At 36.0% G+C, this 26,842-nt stretch overlaps 2 protein-coding genes across 3 annotated transcripts; one reads left to right on the top strand and one right to left on the bottom strand.

Moving 5' to 3' along the window:
* Nucleotides 1–2,531: 2,531 nt before the first annotated feature.
* Nucleotides 2,532–5,360, bottom strand: LOC111337760 (large ribosomal subunit protein eL18). Its single transcript, XM_022944125.2, has 6 exons — nt 5,185–5,360; nt 4,990–5,097; nt 4,773–4,874; nt 4,262–4,385; nt 3,200–3,269; nt 2,532–2,656 (listed from the first exon to the last, which is right to left on the bottom strand). Exons 2-6 carry the CDS (start codon nt 5,029–5,031, stop codon nt 2,581–2,583), a joined length of 414 nt encoding a protein of 137 aa, XP_022799860.2. The 5' UTR covers nt 5,032–5,097; nt 5,185–5,360; the 3' UTR covers nt 2,532–2,580.
* A 159-nt stretch (nt 5,361–5,519) lies between these two features.
* On the top strand, nt 5,520–26,609 carry LOC111337780 (putative sodium-coupled neutral amino acid transporter 10). Of its 2 annotated transcripts, none has more exons than XM_022944146.2 (15): nt 5,520–5,721; nt 8,268–8,385; nt 9,332–9,377; nt 10,405–10,498; nt 11,135–11,275; nt 12,224–12,345; nt 12,773–12,875; nt 13,235–13,334; nt 13,866–13,948; nt 14,546–14,663; nt 17,450–17,568; nt 19,541–19,756; nt 20,531–20,914; nt 24,283–24,765; nt 25,310–26,609. In XM_022944146.2, exons 1-14 carry the CDS (start codon nt 5,638–5,640, stop codon nt 24,757–24,759), a joined length of 2,205 nt encoding a protein of 734 aa, XP_022799881.2. In that variant the 5' UTR covers nt 5,520–5,637; the 3' UTR covers nt 24,760–24,765; nt 25,310–26,609. The 2 variants fall into 2 exon arrangements, with proteins under 2 accessions (XP_022799881.2, XP_022799880.2); XM_022944145.2 differs by having other exon boundaries at nt 14,543–14,663.
* The last annotated feature ends 233 nt before the right edge of the window (nt 26,610–26,842 follow it).

The raw sequence follows: 26,842 nt of genomic DNA, 5'->3' as shown, positions 1-26,842 counted from the left end.
TAAACATGGCCGGGAGCACACAAAGATGCAGTGGAATTTGCAGGATGAAGTTGACTTAAAGTGGATCAATCATGAGCAAGTAATTTTGCCCTCTTCACAAGCAAAATTAAGAAAAAATACCCTCTTCATTGACCAATCAGCATTAAGTAATTTTGCCCATTATGTTATTAGCCAATAGTAAGTAGAATTAATAATCACATCTTGGGATTGGAGTAGTTAATTATTTTTCAGCTGTTGGAGCTCTCCATCCAACTGCTCTTCGATGTCTTTCAAGGCTGCCCTTTTTTCCTTGGCAGATCTTCCCCAAACTGTTTGATTTGGCAACCCAAGTAAGATTTCTTGAATCTTCAGCCCTATCGGCAAATTCATCTGCAGTCTTTAAAAGAGCCTCTATATCAGTTTCAAACTGCCATTTCTACTTCTTAAGCACACTGATCTCATCCATTGTCGCCTTTCTTTAAAGAATTTTTTTCCTGGGACACTTAAATTTTCTTCTCCTCTCCTCTTCTAGTTAGGGAAGTTACTTCTCTCATGCTCCAGCAGATGACTTAAGAAGTTGCTTTGAGATTTGTAAATTGGTAAGGCCTCCAACTGATTCAATCTGATCATGAATAATCCTCTGTGCAATGAATGATCTTCCTGACAGGTTCTCAACTGCCACTTCTTTGTTTATACTAAAGCTTCTTTCAACTGTGGCTGACTGAGACGTAAGCAACAGTAATTCAACCACCCTCTACATGGGTTCATACAAGTGTGTCAACTCTTGAAGAGGGTTCACTAAGGTCAAAATCTTCAAAGTGAGGGCTATCGGCACATTCATCTAGAAACTGTCCAAACTGATATATCACCTCGTCAGCGTTTAATCTGTGGGCTCCTACAACAATTTCAACAACTCTTTTCATTTTGTTAAGTAAGCATATCTTTCTCTGATGCCATTAGCCTTGGATCCAGACAAGACATACTTCTTACCAATTGATAACTTATTGGTGTTTTGTCAAGTAGTTTAGAAGCTGTTTTTGCAAGAAAATCATTACAGTCCATCCTGAATTGAGAAACTTGCCTTTCACTCAATTTACCAGACGTTTCTTTCAGCATCTGTTGTGCCACAAAGCCAACATCAACTCTCTGGTAGTCTAATCGCTTTTTGCTGAGTAGGCTTCACTTTAGGGATCTTCAAAAGAGTTTTTGCTTTAGTCACAAGTTCACCCTTGATAAACCTATTTAGCAATTATTTCAACACAGTGTACAAACTCATACTCATGAATGGCAGCACAGGTTTATCAGTCTGAAATGCTGTGAGAAAAGGATTGATCTGTTTTGCCACTGATCAAATTGCTTTAATTTTCTCTAGGTGTTTTCAAAGATGGGGGCTACATCATAGTAGTTAGTATGTTAACAAGGAGGGTGCATAGCTGTAGCTATTATACCACTGAACAGATACATCACTGTTGATGGCAGAGGGATTTTTCCTTGGCTTTACTCCTCTGTAATAATTCTAAGGCTCTTTCTATGTGGACGTGATGCTTGCAGTTCACCAGAATGAGTGATGGCTGTTAGGGAGAGGCTTGCAGCATTTCTTGGTTTTCATATCTAATTTGTCAGGGAGATGTTTAGAATTTTGAAAACCAATGTCTGGGGCAACCACGCACGAAGTTTCTTATGAAAAAGTACTCCTTTCTTTCTTTTTCATTCCACTATCAAGGGAATGATTTGAATCAGTTTCTAAACAAGGACTTAAATAAAATGGCTCCAGGTTAAAGATACTTTAGTATGATTCAACAGTAAGAAATTCTCTTTTTATCACTTACCTACTAACTTAATTACATGAACAGAATTACAGAATACAGTCACAGAAACAAAATTGTTAAATGAGAAAAGAAGAGGAATAAATTTGGGAACAAATATTACGGTAACCTTGTAGTGAATATTGTTTTTTGCATACACTCATTAACTCTTGTACAAGTGTTTAACAAGTACTGTTCACCTCAGCAGTGGTAATATTTCTTTGTGATAGTTACCAGTATATTGTTCTGAGAACTAGCAATTATTTTCACAATACATTTGGCACGTACAGCAGGTTACTGACTGCTGTTTGCAATGGCAGCACCCATTGATGATTTCTTTGCCCATTTGAAGACAATAATGGAATGGTTACATTATTTTTCAGAATCTCAAACCCTCATAAGGAGTAGATTTTGATTGATACTTAACAATGGAGATAAAAATTGGATAATTTCTGGAGCATATACATTTCCTTTGGCACTTGAATGATTGACGCCCGCAACATCCATCAATGTGATACCGGTAATTAAATTTCAGACTTGTTGAGGTGACTCTTAATTATTCAACTGAAGAGTGAAAACTATCAAGAAACCCATTTCAAAAATCAAGTTTCCATAGAAACAACAGACTAAGCTTAGAGTACCAGTATCTGTGAGAAGGTATTAAAGGTTTGGATGCCTTGTGACAATAATCATTAGCAGTTGGGAATGCAAGCAATAACTTAGCCAAAATAAGGATAACAACATAGGTAGGTTAAACAACAACTTTATTATTGTGCACTTGGCCTCCACATTTTCTCTAAACTTTGAAGCCACGGCTCTTTCTGCGACCACGAGCTCTTTCAAATTTGCGTCCTTTGGAACGAACATATGGCCTATAAAACAAATGATAACAGGATGATTAACATCATGGAAAAACACTGGTGAGCTTGTTACAGAATTGTCAAAACTGACTAGAACCAAAACACTGTTCCAAGTTTACAAAACAGCTGTACATCTATTCAGTTTCAAAAGCAGAAATCTGGGTAACTTAGAAAAGATTCTATTTTTTTCTTAGTAATAAGTCAAGGTTGACTTTAGATGGCAACAGTACAATATGGCAGAGACAGACAGAGGGGGATTCAGCAGACAAATTCTCAAAAAAAAAAAGTGGTGTCAATAAAGTGCATCTAAATGCATAAATTATGAAAATAGGTTCCCCTTCACAGTTAAAAGTGCATGATAAAAGGCGAGCCAATAATAATGAACTGGGGGAACACTGAAAACCTCACAATGTCATTGACAAACTAGAAACTTTTTTTGCTCAATCGTGAGTACACTCCTCTCTTTAATTTCTCACAAGACTATGTTTTTCAAGCTCCCTGACACAATGTTTCTGTGTACAGTCTTTCACTTTCTTAACTTAAGTACACACTTACTTTGTTTTGCTGTGTGGAACACCTGGGGCAGGGCCAAAGTGTCTCACACTTTCACGTGCTTTCCTTGGACCTAAAACAAAATGAGAAGTATTTCATAATTATCAATCATTCTGTACAATAACAGGAAGGAAGAGCAACTTTCATAACTTTCCAAAACAATGGCTGTAGAATGCAGTGTTACATGAATAGAATTAAGATTGCCCACATCAGAATACCACTACGAATTCATCAATTGCTGTTTGCATTAGAAGACCGTCGTGTCTTATCATCACATGCAGGCTTTTGTGAGACCCAAACCCATCACGAACACAATACTTTCCATAACCAATGAAAAAAATATTTGGAAATGAGCATATTGGATTCAGTTAAGCTCAAAGGGAAGCTTAAATACATTTTACATAGCCTTCAAGGGGCTACAGAGTTAACATCATGTCAAGTTTTTTTTATTATTGCAGAGTAACACGTTCTGCAACTTAAAAAATGCTCAAAATAGAAGGGAGGAGGTGAACAACTCTCACCAACTCTCTGCTAATTCACATCTGAACAAAATAGGTCATTCAAATCATGAATTCCAATAATTAACTCTGGTTCAATAGTGCTGGGCTTTCAGATAACATTACTGTTATATGCCCATGTCAAATAAATAGTTCTTTTTAAAAAATAGGACCTTCATTTACGAGTCTTTAATAATCCTGGAACCCCTCATCTATAACAAACAATGGCTAAATTGCAGTATAGCCAGCCCATTCATTTACATATAAGGATTAATTACTTCTACTATTTCATGCCATTTCTTCAAAGGCTGCTGTCATATGCAGATTAGTGGGCTGGGTATACTGCAATTGCTCCAAAACAATAACAGAAGGTACCCTCCTCTGACAGGAAAAGTTTAAATATCCTCCAACCTGTAGACCCTTGCAATGTTTATGATAAGCAACAAATAATTGTTGCTTAAGAAAAACACATCTATAAGAGTTCTGACAACTAAAGGACTCCATCTCCATCTCTGACCAAAGTGAATACAATATGGCATGCATACCACACTGGACACATACAAATTACCTTGAAGCAAAACAGTGTTGTTTCCTTTAGGTGCTCTCAAGGCAAGCTGGTCAAAGGTGATGATCTCTCCACCAGCCTTCAAAATCCTCGCACGTGCCCCCTCAGTCACATGAAGTGCACAAACCTCAAGGAAAAAGGGAAAGGCATACACTAAATTAATTCACTGAAGAGGACACTGAAGAAAAAGTAATCACAGTCAAGGTTACTAAGGAACTCCAGTTACCTGTTAAATTCCAACACTGGAATTATTTTAACCTGTAGGAGGCCCTTGAAACTTAACGTGCCTTAAAACTACCTTGCTTCTTAACGAGAAATCGCAAAAACCAAATAAATTTTCCTCCCTCTCTTTGACATTACAACTTGTACAACAAAAAGTAGGTTTCAGCTATTGTTTTCTCTCCAACATTGACTAGAAACACCTAAGCCAAACAAGAATGGAAATGAGAAAGCTTTCTCCGAGCATCTTGGTAAAACAAAATTCAAAATGACAATCTACCTCTGTAATACTAACCTTCAATGCCGGCACTTCATACAACCTCAGATCATCTGTGATAGTTCCAACAACAACACAAATTTTTCCAGAGAAGTCACCCTTTGCTTTCATTTTTCTCACCTTATGGATAATAGAAAACATCGATAATGTACACGAATACCCATTCTATACAGTGATCAATTAAAGAAAGACAGAAACAAGAACTTATAGCGGGCATCAAGGACATGACGCTTACCACACGAGACAGAGCAAGAGGTGGCCTATTCACACGACTCATGCAGAGACGTTTCAGAATAACTTTATTAAAAGTTGCATTCGTACGGCGGGCCAAGAAACGGTAGAGCTGCAAAATAGAAATGAATTATACTGCGTCAGAACTTCATCTCAACGAAAATTAAATTCAAACAGAGAATAGCCCACTACTACAAACCTTCACAAGGAGCCTCAGGTAGACATTCTGCGAGGCAGGCTCTTGTCGTACCCTCTTCTTAACGTGCTTCCGTTTGATGTCTATCCCCTAGAAGGTTAAGATATCGTCGCAATGAAAGTTGTATAAAATTTTTGCTGGGAAACAAACACGGTTACTTCCAAGATGACAAGGATCGAGGAGGATATTTTCGCCAGGTTAAGGTTTAAACAGAACTCACCATTTTGAGGAACGAAAAGGACGAAATTTTGCTTGGTATTGTGGGAAATTCACCGAAAAGCCTCGTTTTTATTATGATAATTTACTCTGTATACCCTGGTCGGAATCTGAGCAACCAAGCCTCATTTGCATGCGTGGTGAGAAGGAAACGTCAGTAGAAAGGATCACCTGTCTGAACTTTTCAACGTCTTTTATGTTAGCTCTTGGGTATTTTTACTCCTATCTGGATTTTTCCCAATGAGTACCACACCTGTTATATTTAATTTGATCAACTGCATCATTGGAGTCAGTGTTTTGGCGATGCCTTTCTGCTTTCAAGAGGTAAACTTTGCAAACTTACCCGATTGATTTCAACACTCGCTGGAATACACACTTATTTTATTTCAGGTTTTTTGTAAATGATCTTCTCTTATAACACCTCATACTGTTTATTCAAATTTGTCACGTAAGTTCGCACTAACAAAAACACACGATATTTGCCCTTTGTTGTCAAATCCATCTGTGATTTGGTCGAGAAGATATTTCTGGAATCTTGGCTGATCACCACAACAACGCCAAATTGAATTAAACAAAGATATCTTCATTTGCAACATGTTGGTTCTTAATACTAGCTTTGAAAATGTAGGCCGATCTGTATTTCATTCACTAATTTGTGCCGTATCAGTAAAAAAAAGCACATCAAACTTGCGATTTTCATCGAAACCGTAAACGTAGAATGTAATTTTACATGCCCATGTGGGTTCAATACATCTTCATTGCTTCGCCAAAAGCAACAGTTAGACAAACTTTAGGATCTTTTGACTTGCACTCCATTTACAAGCAGCAGTGTTGCTACTAGACTTTTTTTGCCGGCTTTCACTGTCACACCATCATAAAAACCATTCAACAAAGTGAAGAATCGAATAAAGTGAAGAATCGAAGAGATAACAGAAGGTGAATATTCAAACAGTCTCACCAAGGTTCAGGCTTAAGCAATGTTTCTCACTGGAGATATTGGAAGATATGTTGTACTCAAATCTGTAAGGCTTTGTGTGGAGACACCATGTTTGCCCCTCATTGGCTGCCATTTTAATATCGTGTCACACCAAAGCCTAGAAATTCAACCTGGCAAAATCACAAAGCAAAAAACCCTATCAAACTGAACTCTTAAAAAGGATTGATAATTCCTTAGTTTTTTATTTTGATGACATCACACAAAAACCAATAATAGTTTGATTCCACAATCAACAATTTTGTTTTTGTTGGAGAAAGATGTACTGTACACTTGGAAAAAGAATGTCTAATGTTAATATCTCATTATTTGCCAATTGAGCTGGAAAACATCATAAGACGTTGTAAAGTTACTCCATCTAATCTCTCAATTAAAACAAAATGTGTGTGAACAGGATACCTAGCCAAAGGCATTGTTTGATAATATCAAGTTGCCTGTCTTAGTAACTTGTAGCACCAACCAACTTTTGCTCATTGTTGGCTTTACATACTGCAAAAATGAGCAAAATGAAAATTTTTTGTTAACTGGCAATTAACCTTGGGTATGTGTTTGGGTTGTTTTAAAAAAATTAAATTAAATTTCAGTCACACTCTTATTAAAAAAAAGGCACATATAAAAGATGGTTTTAGACTATTACATTTCTAGTACACTTCTTATAGGACACATAGCTTAGTATGTAAAATCATAAACAAATATATATAATATATATATCTTATTAACCAAGCGCGAGAGCCATACTCAGAGAATATCGGCCTGAGGTCTTGACAGTACATACTGAGCGCAGTGAGGTCTGTACAAGAAAGACAGAGGGCCAATATTCTTCCAGTAACGTCCCGAGCAAGCTTGGTTAAAAAGAGATTTATTACATGACTGAAGTTCACAGGGACACAAGTGCGGTATCATTCGGGACCATTCGGGACAGTGCCCGGTCCAATATTGAGAGAATATTGACCGGCAATAGAACATTTTGATCGGTTGATTTTAGTTATTGGCCCTCTGACTTCCAGAGTCACGTAAAATAAACAAGCCTGTTTAAACCCCTGAAGAGTGAAGCGATTCACGAAACAGGCTTGCCGGGAAATGTAGTTACGTCCTTTTTTCCTCTCATAATATTTATTCTGCTCTGCTTCAACGTATTGAGCACTGTTCCACGCGAAAATCGACTTGCAGACTTCCTATATATATATATATATATACATCCATTTTCAACAACCTTGCAAATTTAAAGTATATATTGAAAACCTATGTATATTTCACATCAAAGGAACAATACCGTTTTTGTTGTTGCACGAAGGTGAAAAAAAAAGCAATGTTTCTACTTTCCTTTCGAAAACTTGTCCCTATAGTTATGTTGGCAAAAGGAGAGGTGTATATGTTGTGGTTCAATTTTTATCCTTGGTTTAAATTTTATTTTCAATTTGTAACATTATTTTCTGAAAACAGCTGTGCACTGTATATGGGTACAAGTATGTATATGTTGTAGGTCAATTTATTCTTTAGGTAAATTTGATTCAAACTAGGTTAATTTGATCTCAACCTAGGTCAGTTGCTGATGTCTGTCTGTCTGTTTTTTTTCTTTTTCTTTTTTCGGCTGTGTTGAGATGTCTGGAACCTGAAATTTTTTTTAAAATACAGTCAAACCTCCTGTAAGTGACCATCCAAAATGTCAAGTCTAGGCAACTGACCAAGGTTGAGATCCAATTAACCTAGTTTGAAACAAATTTACCTAAAGAACAAATTGACCTACAACATATATATTGGATCACTGTAACTTTTAGAACTTTTGTTTATCAGTATGGATGAGATAAATCAGTAAAATTACACCTAAGAAGTAGAATGTTGATACAAGTTTTTTTCTTTTGCAACTCTTCATCAGTGTGGCATCTTACTTTGTGGAGTAGCAATTGCAAGCAGCTGCTTACTTACAAAGAAATCCTGTGGGCTACTTCTTAAAACAGGTCAGGTGGCACGGAGACGGAACTATGAAGGATTAGGTGAGTTACCGGACATTTTGAGAAAACAGTGCTGACAGGTGAACTTGTTGACTCTCTAGTAACTGCTGGTACATGTACTGTCTTATGAATGCACATGTCTAATGGGTAGGAGAGAGGAGTTTAAATTAGAGAATCAAATCTGGAGTTGGTTTTTTTTTACCCAGTATAATACCTAAGTTAATGAACGGTGTACCCATAATGTTGTTACCTAATCTTATAAACAATTTTCTTTCAAATACCCATTTGAGAGGGAACAACAACCCTACAAACTGGTTGCTTTAAACTTTCTTGAAGTTGAGAATGGCAATGTTCCTCACAGAGCACAGCTGTACTCTTAGAAGAATCTGGTTCTTGTCTCAGGAACATAAGGTGCCCAGCTCTTTAAAGTTTTCCCAAAGTGAGAATGGTCCTTGGGCTGTGGCACTTGGGCTCTTTCCAATTACAGTCCTGCAGAGATAATAACTTTCTTCTGTCAGTGCAGCATTCATTGAGCTGGACGGAATTTTACATAGGAAATTGGAAAATAAGTAGCCAAAACAAAAATGATATAATGATCAAAATGTTTGTTCCAAGACATTTACCAGGTGTCCCCTAAAAAAAGAATTACCTAGCATTCCTCTTTTGCAGAGAAGCTCCCAAAATGGTCCTCTGACTGCATAAATAAGTTTTTGATTTATGCATTCCTAAATATCAAGCTTGCTGAATTTTTTTGGAGTTGAAATATCATAAAATGTTTAGAATCCTGTGACCATAGCTGGTTTTGGTATGAAAATGATTTTAGGTGGGTTTTTGTAAATTTGATCATGGAAATTTCTGGTGGTCCAATTTAGAGTTTGGATACCGATGAATTAAATAATTTATGCTTTTCTGTCATAACCATAGTGCTAACAGACCACTTATCATTTGTTTCTAAACTTTTGTTTACTTTTGTGATATTTTTCTTCAGCATTGGTTACTTATGGTGCTCCAGGAAAGTTTGCTGTGGAAGCAAGGTACAGTAATTGGTGTACTACTAAAATGGATTACATGTTAGTACAGAAAAGTGATTAAGATGTGAACTGCATGTGTAGAGCTTACCTTGAGTAGCTATTTATTATGACACAAGTGACATGAATCATAAGTGCCAAATGTACTCTTCAGTAGACCACTTTCATAAATGACTGCCAGATTAATATTCTTTTGTTTAAATTTAAATTGCCCCTTCTGGCCTCATTCTCCAGTACAAAATTCCAAAGAATACATTATCTCAAGCGAGGCCAGAAGAGCTAATTTAAATTTAAACAAAAGAATATTAATCCAGCAGCCATTTATGAAAGTGGTCTATTGAAGTTAGAGACTTTTGTGGTACAAGGATGTACCTAAGGGAAAACTGATATTGATTACTTTGAAAAACATATACACAGTGTATGTACTGTCCCAAGTATTCTTTTGTTAACACAACAATGAAGTTATTGGCAGTAACTTACAAAGTCATACGCATTAGAAGTCTGTCAACACTGGCAGTAACATCCAGAGAATGTACCGTCGTTAAGATTGCATGAATGCCAAAAATAAATTGAGTTAAAAAGGAGAATAATAATTGCCTTTGTGGCCAACAAAAAATCTTTATAAAATTGGCCATACAACCTTTTCTTTGGGAGAGGCAATTTTCCAGCTTTGACAGTGCATTTTAGACTAGTCTCCAAGTGGAATTTGGTAAAAGTCTTTTTTATCTGTGCCAATTGCTCCTATCACATTCATGACTATTACTTCATTCTTAATTAAATGATCGCTTTCTTTTCCCTCCTCTTTTAGTAACATCATAAGAACCAAACATACACTTTGATCAAAGTTATAAACGTTTGTGGTACAAGACTATACATCAGTAAAAATTAATAATGATAACTCTGAAAACATGTACCCAATGTATGTACTGTCCTTAGGGTTCTTTCTTCAACACAACGATTAAGTTATTGGCTGTAACTAAGAAAGCTATAAGCACAACAATCAATGACTGCTTTCTTTTCTTTCTTCTTTTAGTATTATTGGTCTTCTTCTAGGGACTCTCATAGCATTTAATGTTATCATTGGAGACTTAGTTCCTTCAATATTTCAGAATTTAAGTGGCGTACAGGTATGGTCAGACTTCAGTAATTTTATAATGATTGAGAGATAAAATATGTATTTTAAAGCTAGTTCAAATTATAAACTAAAGAAAGGAAAAGAAGAATCATTTTTATCATATCAAGCACAATGTTATACAAGGATTTCCAACCCTGAGAAAAGCCATAACAACATGTGAAAAATTACAATTATAATTTTTAGTATGTGCTAAATATCACCAATCAGCTGCTGACACATCACTTGTCTTTAGGGCCACTCTGTCTTGTTGATGAATGAATGGCATAGCCTTCACCATTCTTAATCCAAAGTTTTTTGTTAAAGTTTTCTCAACATTGAAAAATTCACATCAGTTACAGACAATGATGCTCAGAATTTTCTTGAAGTGGAAGAAAACTGGAATATGAAAATAAAAACTGAAAGGTACCTACTCAGTGGCTTTGGTGATGGCAATTCTTGTGGCTGAGAACAAAAAATTATATACAACTAGAAGATTTGTCACAGGCTGATTTTAGCTGTGTACAGGACATTTCTTCTGTCAGTGTGGAAAAAGTCAACCTAAGAATAGGGGTGATGGAGTCACATGCAGGGTTTATGTGAAGCCATATTTGACTGCTTTAATTATTCACTGTCTTGTGCAATTGTACAGGTGTCATGGACTATGAGAGCAGTTCTCATGACATTACTTGCTTTTGGTGTTGGTTTGCCCTTGTCTTTGATGAGAAATCTTCAAAGCTTAGCTTCCTTCAGTTCTGCTGCCCTGCTGTTTTATGGATTTTTCGTTCTACAAGTAAGTCTAGCATGTATTTTGTTTGTTATCTAATCTGTATTTTCCAGTGAAGTTTCTTCTATGATCTTTTCAAATAAAAATATTCAATAACTTTTATTATTTAAAAATATTTAAAGTGCCACTACGACAAAAATTTTTGTCTCTGGTTTTGACATTTTGTAGCGCCAATCAAGTTGATATGGTTAGAATTGTAATATGCGATAGTTTTTAGGTCAATGGAAGCGAAATATGCCTTGATATAGCTGGCCAAAATTCACGAAAAACTCGTCCGCCATTACTCAGCTCGCAAACGAGAGCCAGCGACTGAACTGAAAAGCGGTTTTACGCATGAGTTGGCCTGTGACGTCATATGCGCACTTTCGCATCGTGGTTCGTGTTGTGAGAGATTCCACAGTGGAAATTCTAGGCGTTTTATAAGATGTATTCTTCGTCAAATTCTTCTTCCAAATGGCATACAAATTTTAGCCACGTTTTTAAGGTCGAGCTGCGCATATGACGTCACTTCTGAAAGGCTCCAACTAGTGCCAACTCTTTTTGCCACACTCGGCCATTTTTGAATTGAGTAATGGCGGGCGACTAAAAACGAAAACAAGGTTGAAATAATCATACTTCCCGTGAGAATTTTACGATTAAACTTGGCATGGTAAGTGTTTCTTACTTCTAGTTTCCAGAAGTGAAAAGAAAAGGCAATGTGAAATTTTGATCATAGTGGTACTTTAATGTTGGTCGTGGAACATGCTACAACTAGTTGAGGTTGAAATTAAATATTAATCAAATTTTTTGTAAAGATTTGTGAGGGACAACAGAAGGTACTTACAGGACACGTGGTTTTGGTCTTGTCATGTCTGACAAAAACATCTGCTGTTTTTTCTAATATGTAACTTGTTTAACATTGTTTTTTCTAAAGAATTTTTTTTATTTTATTTTGGCCCTTATTTTTTGTAACAGGCATTTTTAAGTGCATTGCCAAAAATCTTGGAAGGATCTTGGTTAAAAGACCTAAATTATTGGCGACCAGAGAAACTTCTCCACTATTTGCCCATCTTTGCTTTAGCATTTACTTGCCAGACGTAAGTATTTCTTTGTTTTTAAAACTGGAAAGAACAAGTCACCTTGAGTTATCTTTAATATTTATGCCCCAATTTTTTTTTTATGTATAATATTATGTTGTAGTTCAATTTTATCCTTGGTTCAAATTTTATTTTCCTTTCTTTCAAACTCATTATCATACATTAACATGACCGAGAACAAAGGAAAATAAAATTTGAACCAAGTATAAAATTGAACTACAACATATACACCATTGATAACTACAACTATGATGAAGAGTTGTTTGAGGTGATACTGGAGGCTAATTTCAGGGATTTTTGTCTCAGATCATGAATAAAATATTTGCTGATCAAGATTCTTAGGGTTAAATTTTCTTGTTCATAATTATAGTTTTGGTTACATGATTGTATATTCATGATATGTTGAGTAACTTTATATTACATGTAGGCAGCTGTTTGCACTGTATGAAACCTTACCTGAACCTTCAGTTAAAAAAATGGAAGGTGTCGTCAATACAGGAATCAACATTGTGGCGTGTGTCTATTTTTTGGTAAGTCCCAATTATTTTTTCAGTTACACAATACTTCACTTATATACTGAGATTTTCAACAGACATTGTAAGATTTAGAATCATGTCTCGTAACCTTGTTCATTCCCCTTCTAATTTACTTCAGTTTATATTATTAGGTAGAAATAATCCATCCACCAGGTTGTCCCCTAGTCTCTGTCTGACTCATCCACTGCACATTAGTCTCTCTGGCTCTTTCTTTGTGGGGGTTTTATTTTATAGATGCAGAGGTTTTATTTTATAGATGCATTGATTACCAAATTAACTTTTAATCAGGTTTTTGTTGTTTTTCCAGCTAGACATTGATGATACCCTGTTTTCCTCCTTTTTTAACAAAATAGGTTGGATTTTTTGGCTATGTCAGTTTCTATAGTGTTGGTGTCAAGGGTGACATGCTGACAAACTACGGAAACACTTTTATTTCACAGATAATTAAATTAGGTAAGGTCTCAGACTGACCAGTTAACATAACTCAGTAACTCAAGGAAATGGCAACTGGTGTTTGCACCATTGTTATTGCCGTGGCTTTCAATAAAAATTGCTTGTGCAATAGAACTTCACCAGCTTGATCTTGGTTAACCTGAATTTTATGTTACCTTAAGCCAATTTTATGTTACCTTAAGCCATTTCTCTTTACGAACTTGTCTAGTCAGCAACTATCAGCTAACTCTAAATCTTCGTCACTTTAGAATGCATCTTGTTTCAGTTGATAAGTAGGGTTCTATAATAACTAGCTAGCCTGTTACTTAGGGTACTGTTTGTTTTGTGTTGTTTATGTTGCTTTCTTATCTTTGTTTCTGATATAAGTGTTCACCTTTGACTGGCTAGATATGATTTAGAAGGAATTAATTTTTTGTTACCTTATAATCAGATCAATCAGTTTTGCATAAGTGACTCAAACAAAAGAAGTTGCTGTGTAATTTTTTTGTTACATGAACTTTAAAAATGATTTTTACTTTAATTTTCCTACAGGTTTTGTCATGTCAGTTATTGTCAGCTTTCCTCTTATGGTTTATCCTCTGCGAGCAAGTCTACATTCTTTGATATTCCAGCAGGTCAGTTATGATCTATGTTACAAAGTGAACATTACATGTAAGTTTTGAGTACAACCAGAATGGGAGGTGCAGTGATATGAGGGTTATTGGATCGGATTCTGCATCAAAAGTCTGGCTTTGACCCATATCCTGGTCAAGACACTTTACTGGAAAGGCCTCTGTCCACCCAGTGGTATTTAACAGTTATTCACTGAAGGGGAAGTGAATGGTGGTGGATATTTACTGAGCTTGGAAGCTGTGAGGCAAATATCCACCAACACCAAATTAAATATCTGTTTTAGGAGATACCACACAGATAGCAAAGAATTAGTTCATTTCTTTCAATGTACCAAAAAATGGTTGGAAATTAAACTCTTGATCACACTTGATTTGGTCTCATTGGTTGCTTGGAGGTGTATAGTACTAGCTATTCACTTGTGAACAAGCCAATCAGCACAAGCAAAAAGCACTGTTTACCTGACTGCGTGGTATATACTAAAAATTACATAGCAGAAATGTGATATCAGCATTGCTAAGTCTTACCATTGGATTGTTGTCATTTATCATGTCTGGAGCATGAACTACTCTTAAATGCAGTTAATTTATTTCTGTCAGCAGTCAGGAAGTTCAGAGAATTTACCAGGAGGTGCCAACTTCATCCCACAAGATAGATTCACTTATCTCACCCTTGCCATCATATCAAGCACCCTATTGCTTGGCATTCTCTTTCCACAAAGTAAGTGCATCATTGCAGTTTTAGTAAAGATGTTGTTCTTGTTCCCACTTGATTTTGTTGATGCATCTCCTGAAGAAAGATCATTAAATCTGATTTTTTGGACTGACTGCCATTATCAGAAGACATTGATTTTAGGCAAGTCATATTGAGAGAGCTGAGTGGTGACATGAAACGACATTAAAGACTAGTTTAAGTGAAAGTTTTTCAATTAATATGTGAAACTAACTGATCCTATGGAAATTGAACTTTTTTTATAAATTAATTATTATAGATGGCATTATTATTTGGGCATTGTGGCACATTTTGTGAGCTAAAATGGAGATATTGGCAGGCTTAAAGATGTTTTAGCATGCTGGCATGCTCCCATGATTGTTCAGACTACAGTCAAACCTCAATTATCTGGACTGGATGGGACTAGAGGAAATAGTCCGGATAATCAAGGGTTCAGATAATCAAGAATATGAATATGAGGAACAAAAACTGGTTAAATTAAGAAAGTGACATTTAATCTGGAAACAAGACATTATTTTACAAATCGTTTTGAAAAAAAATATGGTCTTCTTCTTCACTGTCCTACATGAATACCTCTACAAGGGTGTATTAACAATTAAAATTAGCAAAATGTTTTTACAATGGCCTAAAAATGTTATAGGTAAGTCAGTTAGCCTTAAAGAAGAACATCGCCTTTACTTCACTTTTCAATGCTGTAGTTTTAAAGAGTATGGCTACGGATATTGATCATACCACAGGGAGCCCAGACAAGCGATGAGTCTGGTTGTTTATTCGAAATATAAAGGAATGTATGGGAGAATATTGAAGAGTCTTATTATCGTAAACTTATATCATGAAATGTCTGAAGGCCGAGCCAGGGGCATATTCGCGCCAGCGATTCATCTACTGACTAGCCTGGTGTGAGGTTTATGTCGTGTGAGGGAAACCCGACACGACATCAACCCTCTTTGTTAATATGCCCCTGACTCCCCACCCACATGAGGCATTTGTAATCGGGCATTGTTTAGCATCATCCAATCAGCGTGGGGCAAACATGATGGTTGCTCCTTGGCACATGAAATCAGGGCTGTGGATGCTGATCACTTCGAAAGCTGCATTTCTCGAAAATTTTTTGGTGGGCAGCGCTTGGATTTTGAATGGATCTTCAATTGAATGTGACGAGAAGAAGCGTCAACCTTTCAGTTTATCTGGTTTTCGATTTGGAAGCTGGGCAATTCTTATTTCTGGGTGAAAATCGGCTTTGCGCTAGAGTGGTCGAAAATTAGCTTTCCACCCTTGTCTCCTTCTGATAACGTATAGTAACAGTCGATGCAAAACCCACCAAATCACTCAAATTCGCCATTTAGAGCCACAGAAATGACAATACCAAGCAAGTGAGGTAGGTTTACATTTATTTTGAGCTTTAACTCAGACATTTCATGATATAAGTTTACGATAATAAGACTCTTCAATATTCTCCCATACATTCCTTTATATTTCGAATAAACAACCAGGCTCACCGCTTGTCTGGGCTCCCTGTGATCATACAAATCTACATTCGTTAAAAAAATTGGGACCAGAGATAATCAAGAAATCCAGATAACTGAGGTCCAGATAATCAAATTTTGACAGTATTATAAGTTTTTCATAATAATTGGTTATATCAACTAAGTTGAAATTGTAAATTGGCCACCGTAAATTCGCAACCTCCACTTATTTCATTCAAACACGACAAAAACATAGGCAATTTTTTGGTCAGAAGTTCCTTCCAAACTAATGACCAACCCGGCACTTTTAAATGCGCTTGTGCACAATGCAAAACTTGTCCCTTCATTCACAACGCTCAGAAAATATCAGGACCCAAGCAATCCATCGATCACTGATCACTTCAAGTGCACCTCTGCCAATGTTATCTATTGCATAACTTGCACTTATTGCACAAAGTTATACATCGGCAAAGGACAGAACAGGACAGAACCCGATGGAGGACGGAAGTGGTTAATGGCCTATGCTCCAACCGGAGCTAAGGGAATATATTATTTATATATATACATCGGCAAAACAGGAAGACAACTAGGTGACCGATTCCGAGAACACCTTCGCGACGTGGAAAGGAATGACAAGGACGCATCTAAACCTGTCGCCAGACACTTTAATTTATCTATTCATTCTAAACAACATATGGCAATCTGTGGTCTTTCCTTACGTTTAGGCAACATGGAAAGCCACAAAACTCTTGAACCAAAGTTAACCTTTCAAATCGGCAATCTTAATCCCACAGGTATCAACGAACGCTTTTCATTTCACTAATTTATTCGTGTTTTTCTCGTTGCTATGTTCCCACCAATGGCGTAGCTCCACTTTCCGCATATAAAACCACATACAACCCACAACTCCTCTATTCACTCTGATGAAGGGCTAACGCTCAAAACATCAGCTTTTTTATCCGTTACGGTGGCCAATTTACAATTTCAACTTAGTTGATATAACCAATTATCTTGTTACCCACACCGACGCAGCACCGCAGTTTCAAACTTTCCGCCTTTATAACTTTTTCAATTTTTTCTTTTCTTTATAACCTCCAAGTGATAACAATTATGTTCTTTGGCATAAGTAATATGTTTTGGGCCTCCTCATCAGAGTCATTGTAACCCTCGTCTTGCAGCTCAGGCAGAAATGACTCTGAGTAGCAACCAAAACATATTTCTGCCCAAGAACATAAACCCTATCATTTTATTTTATGGAAAAAAACTGTTACTAGACCTCTTATTAGTGATTTTCTTTATGTTTCTTAGTTGAATTTGTGTTGGCACTGACTGGAGCAACAATGGGCACTTTGATAGCGTTTGTATTTCCATCCACCATGTTTCTACATGTTGTGACTGAAAAGACGTCTGCTAGGTTTGTAGCCAAGGTGGGTCTACACATCTGTGTAACTTGTAATGAAAGTTAGCGGCCAAATGTTGCATGAAATAGCTGACAAGGGTTGCATTACAATACTGATCCTGTGATGTAGCTTAACTGCCTACTAGAAAAAGAACAGATACCAATTTTCCCTTTTTGGAAGAAAACTAAGAAGATGCACGGGTCTCATTGCAATGATTAAAAGCAAACATTTTGGTTGCAAATTAAAGAAAGTTTGTTGAATTGATTGATTGCTCGACTGATTGCAGTAAAGAATCTAGGATTGCCTTGGGTATCTTGCCTTTGACAATCTGATTGAAAAATAAACCAGATAGCATGTTTACCGTAATTTCTGGCCGTTTACCCGCACGGCTGATTACCCGCACCGGCTGATTATTGCATGTGGCAAAAAGAAAGTCAACAGATTACCCGCACTGGTGGATAACCAACACCTTAAGAGCAAAGGAAATTTGTACAAAAAGGCTCTAGAATTCGTAATGTTTCATACTTGACAGAATGCGAATTCGTGGTCACGTTTTGTGCGAGCGATCATTCAGCGCCATGTTGATTTGTTGATTTCTCAAAAAAAATTGGTATCTCCGGTTGTCTTGGGTCTAACAAGTCCCTTAAAATGGGAAAATTCTCTTCAGCTCAAGCTCTTGTTAACTGAAAATTTGTTACTGATGCGCTGGATATCCTCGGACTATTTTTGTCACAATCAAAGTTTTGTTTACACAAGTGCCAATAAGAATTTGTTCATCGCGCAACTAATTATGCGTGAAGTAAACTCGAATCGGCATGTTTTCGTGTCACTTTGTGGCAGTCTTACTACAATGAAATTCATTTGAGAAGTGGAAATGAAGGAAGGTGAGAACTTTTTTCAATTCAACAGCTAGCAGATTTCAAAATTGTTACATAACCCGCACCTCCCTATTACCCGCAGTGGCGTGTGTCAAAGGCAAAATCAACAGATTACGCGTGGGTAAACGGCCGGAAATTACTGTACTTAAATTCCTCCATTAGCAGCAAACTGTTAACATTTTAACCATTGTGTATTGGGTATGAATGTTAAAAACTGAACTATGGAGTTTTATTATCCAACTACACTCTGTAGAGTACAAATAACAACTAAGACGAGGACAAATATCATGCAGTATTTGTACTCCAGGGACCATTTGGACAGGTTTTTCTTATATGCACAAGCAAAGAATTGGATTGAAGTTTAAAAAAGAATGGTGGACGATTTGAATCATATTTCTGACAGTGAAGAGTCGGAATGGCTTGCGAGTATTAATCCAAGGTTATTAGATGAATCAAACAAAGAAAACAGCTAGACGACTGAGAAATTTCTTTATTTAGTGAAGAAATTAGAAACAATTCCATTCTACTTTGCATACTTCTGTCACACACGCCAGGTAAATAAATTTCAGCAAAATTCGCCTGCACTGAAATAATAATTTGGCATGTTGGATAATACATGTAAATAACTTATTAGACTTTTTGTTGACTGTATAGTATCGCTGAGTATTTTTACTCCTTATTTGTATTTTAACTCGCCCTACAGGCTCATCAAAATACGGCACAACTCATAAAAATACTCAGCGATACTACACAACAAAATGTCAAATAAGATATATGTATTTATTGACTGCATTCACTAATGCTGTTGAAGGAGAAGAGTCACCATCTGACAGAAGCATTATTCATCAATGCTTTGTTTGCACATCTCCAAGTTATTATGCCACAATAAATCTGATTCCCTATACCTAACTGGGTGTACTAAATGTACTATGAATTTGTGGAAAATGTAAAGATTATAGACATATCACTGTGAGTCAAAAGGTTTGTTAGGGTGAGATTGTCACAGTGCAAGGTTCTAAACTTCAAATGTGAGAAACACTGCCTGATTCTTAGTCATGCATGAAAAGTAATTAGTTGCATATGCAAGCTGCTTAGTCATGTCTCCCTCTTTCTTTTCACAGCTTGTCTTTGGTTTGGGGTTAATTTTCTTTGTGGCAGGCACATACACAGTGCTAACTACTCAAGAAGAAAGCTCACACCACCAAGTTGATATCCATCCTCCAGGAATTGATCCTATTAAGCCAGTAGACTTCCATAATCCTCCTCAGTCAAACACTAATGACAGTGGGCTCCATGTTAGTGTCAGAGAAGCACCAGTTGATGTAGACATTGCTAAGGTACAGAACTTCAGCCTTGTACACCATAGGAATACCTAAATCTGTAACTCCTTATGCCCTGACATCAGTATGCATGTATTCCACGCTGTTCTCTTTACATTTCCTAAGATGCTGACAACGAGAATTTGTGTAACAATCAAGAGCTTCTTTACTTGGTGATTGTTTCCTCAAAGTTTGATTTAGGGGTGATTTTGTGAGGAGAAATTAAGGTTCAGAGGGTTAAGTGTGATCACTATCATAAATGCTACTCTTCCTTTGTTAACAGTGAACTATGAAAAAGACTCTGAAAGTACTCTGTACAATATCAATATTCTAGAAAGCTGGTTATGACAGTAGACTAACCCATCAGCTGAAGGATGTTATTTTGATATATATGCACAGTTAACTCTTGGTAATGTAGATGAACCTGTTACCAGATTTATTTACTATTAATAGCAACAGAGAGGTAATTTGCTTGGTCATGACCTTGGTCATGGCTCAAACTTTTTCTTTTCAATCTTAACTTCAGTCTACTAACCATTATGCCCTCATGTCCCCAAGCATTTGCATGCAATTCCTTAAATACAAATTCAGAAAACTAACAAGCATGATGGATTTTATTATTTCAAGGTTATAACTCAAATATTAGTTTATTATTAATGAAAATTATAGAATCAAACTTGAGGTTTTGATGTTGAAGTTCAAAAATACTTTAATGTTCAGAAGTAACATGTTAAACTAAACTTTTAGTCTATGCAGAAATTCATCCAATTCTTTTCTGTTTTTTTCTTCAAGATTGGTTTAGGGCAGGATAAAAATGTTGGCAAAGATGAAAAAAGCTTAAATGATGCCAAGCCAGCAGAAAAACCCATTGTTGCCACAGTGAATGAGGGATTAATGGAAGCAGAGAATGTGGTGAGACCTGCTGATGGTGAGGTGAAGCGACAAGAGCCTCCAGTGCCTCATGCTCCACAAGATATTCCACTAGAGAAAAAAGACAATGAAGAACCTTTGAAGAATGAAAAGCGACAACTTATGAGTAAAGAAGATGAGAAATCAAGCAATGTGGACAGCGTTGAGGAGAAAACCAATAATGTGAATGCAGGTTCAAAGAAAGCTATTAAGGTCTCAGAACAAGAAATTGATGAGGAGTTGAAGAAGCTGGAGCAGACAAATAAGGTTTTGTAGTGAATCAGTAAGGGAAACAAATATATACAACTCTTTGTTCATCAGTAGGGATGAAGAATGGCTGTTTACATCCTGACTCATCTCAGTTGTCTTTCTAACACAGGCAACACCATACCTGATGCTCTTGCATACAGTGCATTGGTTGCCTTTGCTATGTGTGGATGGGTCAGGATTACATCCATTGCTGGGTGTAACAAATAGGTTTTGAGTTGCCATGGTTTGTTTCACTCACTGAAGACTTAGAGAGAAAATATATGTATCAGTAAGACTTAGAGAGAAAATTATTGTATCAGTAAATCCATTCAGTTACTCCAAGGGAAAAAGTTCAATTTTTCCAATAAACTTCAGGTGAATAGAAAACAAGACCTCTCTCCTGCCAATAAACCGATGAAAACAAACTAAACTTATTAGTAGTAGGTAATCACATGATTTTGAGTGCAATTTGGAATAAATAAGCATGAGTAAATTTTTTCAAAGACTAACGAAATTGCATGAGCCCAAAGGGCGAGTGCAATTTGTGGTCTTTGAAAAAATTTACAAGTGCTTATTTATTCCAAATTGCACAAGAAAATCATGTGATTATCCATTAATAATATACATGAAAAAAAAACGAGGTAGCTTCTCATAACTACGCAGATGAAAAGCATGTGCATGAGGAGCAAAAATAATTTATTCAAACCCTGCAAGTGACATTGACCTTGACATTGACATTGTCCAATCATTCTGACCAATCAGAATGTCTGGTTTGTTTCTTTCTTTGCACTGAATTAACTCTCTTCTGCACTGAATTCACTCTCTTCTGCACTGAATTCACTCTCTTCTGCACTGAATTAACTGAAAACTGCATTCATCTTAACCAATCAGAACTAAGAAATTTTTTCATGTATATTATTAATTTATAAAAACAAATTTCCAGATTGATGGCCAAAGTGTAAGCTTTACAGACCATAAGAAAGCTGCCTTAATTCAGTTATAATGATCAGTTCTGTAAAGGAAATGCATTTGAGTTAGTTTTCGGTTTCATTTCCATTCCACAAAATCCATATTTAAACAAATATTGACATAAATGGGATTTTAATTCCTCTTTCTTAAAGCTAAATTTCTAAGTCCTCTCAGTATGTGCTGAGGAAAAAGCCAAAACTACCTGACATAAAGACACTATTTCATATTTTGTTTTGAAGTATAGTTATTTCAAAGTTAGAAGAGGGTATCAGGCTACAAGACTGCAACAAAACATATTGGATAATTTTCAATCAAAGAAAGGTTCTCAGAAAACAAACTTTTAACCTAAAGGAGATAATTTTATGGATGTGGTATTTTAGCCCTCTATAATCCTCTGAAGTGCTTAACACCTCATTATACAAGCTCCACAAGGGAGATTCCTGAATACAGTAGAAGATTCTCTCGGACTTATGCAGTAACCAACAGAATAAGTACAATTTGGTGTTACATGGATGTAAAATGTTTGGAATGAAGAGTACATGTACAGCAAAACCTGATAATTTATGGAAAAGTACTGTATTAAGGTGTACTGTGTGAAAATAAAACCTGTGACAGAAATATGCTCTGAGATTTTAGTGTCAGTAGTATTTTTCCTTTGGCCATCAATCTCTAATCTTCAAATACTAACTTTTTATCCCTTGTCACCCTAATTTCATCAGCATTGGCACCATCAAAGGATAACATTTTTTAAAAAATCAGTATATTGTGCAGATATAAATTTAACATTTTTGTAATTTTATAATTGTAACCTTTTCATTCTTAAGATCTCTTGATCAACTAACCTCTTTCTGCCATACTTTTATGATAACTTAGGCTCTGAAAATCAATTAATATCCACCTGATATTTTGTTTTTTTTTTATGACCACCTTTCTGTTTGCATTGTACCAACATTACAATCATTAGGAGAAATTATTTGTTAGACATTCACAAGACTGAAAAGTTAAGCATGTCTATTAGAGTTATGCATTCTTTCGAAAATTCCTCAGATTCTTGGAGAATCCTTTAAAGACCCCCAATTTTATTCATCTTTCCTATTTCAAAGTTATTTGGACAGTAGGGCCACACTGGTTGATGACTTCCATTCTTCCCTTTATTCCTGCTGTATCAGTACTCAGCAGTGGCTAAGATCTCAACCTTTTTATGCTTTTGACCTGTAATCAATTACCATATAAATGGTGGCCTGAAGTTTGTTTGCCATTATCTCCTGTCAAAATAATTCCTAGGTCTATTGACCTGTTCAAGCTATCTTATTTATATATCAAATTCATTGATAGTAAAAGCTCACATTAATAGTCTGTGTTCACTTCAAGGAAGTACACATACTAGAGCTTAATATGATCTTATTAGCATAGTGACCAGAATCCCAATCCTGGGATTGGACAGTAGTCCATCACATGTAACCTAACAACAGTTCTTCAAGTTTCTTTGGAAGATGGCTGGTACCAATTTGATCTCCTGTGCTGTCCTGGACCAAAAACATTGCAAGCCAATCAGGGCATAAACCTAGACTTCTTTGCTTGGCCAGATCACTGTGTTGTGTTCTCAAACAACACACTTTACCTCCACAGTGCCTCTTCTCACCTAGGAATAAACATCAAACTGTAAAAAAAAAAAAACTGAAAAGAGGCTACAGGGTAACCTTATGATGGACTTGCATCCCATCCAGGAAGGGGGATAGCAATAGTCCTGTTCATTTCGTGCTTCAGAATTATGGATAAGCTGGATGAGCTTTCTGGGTCATTAGTTTTCTTGAGGTTCATGTTATTTAAGAAGAAATGATTTTGTTGCAGGATGAGTAGGGGGAGAGAAACCTAACTAAGTGTAAATTCAATTGAAGTCATTTCATCTCATCTGCTCTTACAGAGATGAAATACAAAAACTAAGCTGAGCTCTATTATAAACCTCAATAGTTGTGCATCTGAAATATTATTGCAATGGCTTTGACTCATTTGCATCACCCAAAGGAGCTTGCTTTATTTTATTTTTGAAGTCAGAGTGTTAGATAAATTCTGTAACATGAGAACTTCTCTTAGTGGTTTTTGGTAGTTATGTTAGAGGGGCTAAATATTAATTTAATTTCAAGCAAATAAGTTCAGTTTGGAAAACTGTAGTGTAAGAACTCATCTTAAATTACATTATATGAAGAAAACAATATTCTGTTTAATGCATTTGTTGTTGTTGTTTGGGTTGTTCCTTTTTTTTTATTTAAAGCTTTCTGTTCACCTCCTTTGGTGGAATCACTTATTTTAGTGGACAGAAATAGAAAAAGTCTATTGTGCTCTCATCATTGTTCACCTTGAATCATGTTCATTTTATCATTTTTTGAGTTCTTTTTTTTTTTTTTTTTTACTTTAAGGTACCTACAGATGCCTCAAAGGAATCTGACTCTAAGGATTCAGCAAAGGTGAATCATGTTTTGAATGAAGCCAAATCTTCACAAAATGTACAAGATAAAACCCTGGTGAAAAGAGAGTTGGAATTGTCACAGAATTTGGAAATTAAGGGGGAAAAAAGACAAGACAACATGAGGAATGATGATATCATTGTTTTGCAGCAAAATGGAAATCAAACAAATTTACAGGACAAAGGAGTCAGTAATCAAGTTAATCAAGACACTCTGGAATCCAGAGACTATTCTCCTCGTGAGAGAGTTTTGGCTGCAAACCACAGTATGCCTCTTACAGAAGAAACTCCCAAAGAGGAGGACACTGTAAAAATTAGAGATCTTAAATCAAATTCGAGACCTGTTGAGAAACGGAGTAGTCCTATATCATCAAGGTCCATGAAGAGTTTTCTTTCAAAGCAAAGGTCAAGGCGTCCCAGAAGAAGTTGACTACAGGTAACAATCTTACTTTTCTTTTCTTGACATCTGTGTATGATCTGTCTCCCTAATATGTAATGCAAACAAAAGCAAAGATCCAGTAACACTTAGGAGTTGTTACGTCTTGGTGCTATTTTTATTTTTATTTTTTTTTTTTTTGCTAACTTTATGTTGTGTTACCTTGAATATTCTTTTGCATGTAGAGTAATCAACTTCTATTAAACTCAAGACCTGAGTTATTTGAAGCACAATTATTTCTAGTCCTTGGCAAGTGGTGCACTTAAAGTTTATCTTAAGTACTGGGTCACACTCAGCGCAGGTGTATAGGGATATCATGTAATCAATCTTTTGTACAAGTGTTAATTCAACTGTCTGCAGTTTGTAATGAGTTTTTTTTAATGTAAAAATGAACTTGTAGTTCATTGATAACCCCTCCTTTCCCAAGGTTGTATAGGTCAAAGAATTCATGTGGGAAGGCATAATTATAATAGGATTTTTAGGTATAGATCTCCTAACATGCATTGTTGACCTGATTTATTCGTTATTTTTCCTTTTCTTCTAGGGAGAGTCCAGCTAGTAAATCAATATGCACATCCGTATCAACACCAATTGCAAACAGCTCTTGGTGCAAAGGGTAATTACATGGAAAGAAAATGCTTACCTGCTCCTTGATCCGAATTCCCATCAAAAGGAGAAGAAATTTTCTTGTTGTTTTAGAACAAGTCTTAAGCATTTGTAAATATTGTTCAAAGGTGACGAACCAAGTAAAGTATTTTTAAAAGACTGCGGGCAGTCTTTTAAGGTGATAGATACGACAAGAATTCTCACTTTCTATAGGTTAATCCTTAATGGTGAGTACACTGACGAAGTCTACTAAAATTTGTATTGAATTATATGTTGCAAATCTAGACCTGGAGAATAAGATATGGATAAGGCATGGAATTTAAATTCAAAAGTAATTCTTGACAATTACAAATTTGATGCTTTGGATGAATTCTTTCCCAGCTTTCATATAAAGTTTTGAAATGTTGTGGTAATTAGGAGTAATTCCTTTTCTGTCCTAGTTCATTCTTTGGCGTACAGCATCCAAAATGTAACGCATTGTTTCCAATAGTTATGCTTCAGTCACTCGTAATGGTAGTCAAACTATTAGGGATTAATCTGTAGATATGTTTCCTGGAAATTTTCGTCTTTTTTAATGGTAACTATGAAATTAAATATTTTTGTTTACATGAGACAATGATAAGTTAAATATTTTAAATTTTGTCATTAGTGCTGTGCTTGATTGTCACAGTACCTCATTTTTTTTTTGCTCAATTTCAGATGGCTCAGAACACAATGTTAAAAATGCCTGTGCTTTGATTGATTTTTTAGTAATACTTTATCTGAATAATGACAAATTAAAGTACCAAATAGGTGAGATAACAAATTGAAAACACCTTTAAGTTTTGCATATAAGTAATTGGTAATGTTGGGGACCCGGAACTGTTAACAGCACGTTATCATCCCGGTTTTTTTTTAAAAGAAACCCATCCCTGAATTCTAGGAAATAGGGGGTCGGAGAAAAGAGGGTTAAGTCTTCCCTGGAGACTACCGAACCCATTCCATAGTTTTTGTAGCAGTTGCAAACACTGTTACTGTTGTGAGTCAGCTGAAAATGAAAGGACTTTTACTAACTATGAATTTTTTCTCTAATTGAGTAATATAACTTATACTAGAAAATGGAATTGTTTTGCATAGAAATTGTTTAGTATTTGCACTGGTCATTTTGTATCTGTGTCAATCTTTGCTAATTCGACACATCAATTCATCATTACTTAAAAATTGACAGAAAACAATGAAGTAATAATTGACCAACATCATTTTTTAGTACTTGTATTGACCCATTTTTGTGCCACAACATATGCGATGAAGCCACGTATGTAGTCGAGATAAGTGAGTGAGTCTCTGTGAGAATTCCAATCTTGACCCAACTTTGACCCGATGTTGCCCACATCTTGTTTTTTTTCGGGATATCCAAGTAGTTGGACATTCGCACTCGGTACACAGTTGAGTTCTTTCCTTTTGTGATTTCTGGCTTATAGCCACCAGCACA

This window comes from Stylophora pistillata, chromosome 10 (genome assembly GCF_964205215.1).
Source record: "Stylophora pistillata chromosome 10, jaStyPist1.2, whole genome shotgun sequence".
Taxonomy (NCBI): domain Eukaryota; kingdom Metazoa; phylum Cnidaria; class Anthozoa; order Scleractinia; family Pocilloporidae; genus Stylophora; species Stylophora pistillata.
Note: the sequence above shows the minus strand (reverse complement) of the source record. Positions and strands in the feature narration are given on the sequence as shown.

Bases quoted from the DNA above. Each gene is read 5' to 3' on its own strand.
- LOC111337760 (XM_022944125.2), bottom strand. From the start codon at position 5,031: ATGAGTCGTGTGAATAGGCCACCTCTTGCTCTGTCTCGTGTG. The intron at 4,875-4,989 runs GTAAGCGTCATG...ATTATCCATAAG, and splicing joins CTCTTGCTCTGTCTCGTGTG to GTGAGAAAAATGAAAGCAAA. The intron at 4,386-4,772 runs GTTAGTATTACA...TTTTTCCTTGAG, and splicing joins ATGAAGTGCCGGCATTGAAG to GTTTGTGCACTTCATGTGAC.
- LOC111337780 (XM_022944145.2), top strand. From the start codon at position 5,638: ATGAGTACCACACCTGTTATATTTAATTTGATCAACTGCATCATTGGA. The intron at 5,722-8,267 runs GTAAACTTTGCA...ACTCTTCATCAG, and splicing joins TGCCTTTCTGCTTTCAAGAG to TGTGGCATCTTACTTTGTGG. The intron at 8,386-9,331 runs GTGAGTTACCGG...ATTTTTCTTCAG, and splicing joins ACGGAACTATGAAGGATTAG to CATTGGTTACTTATGGTGCT.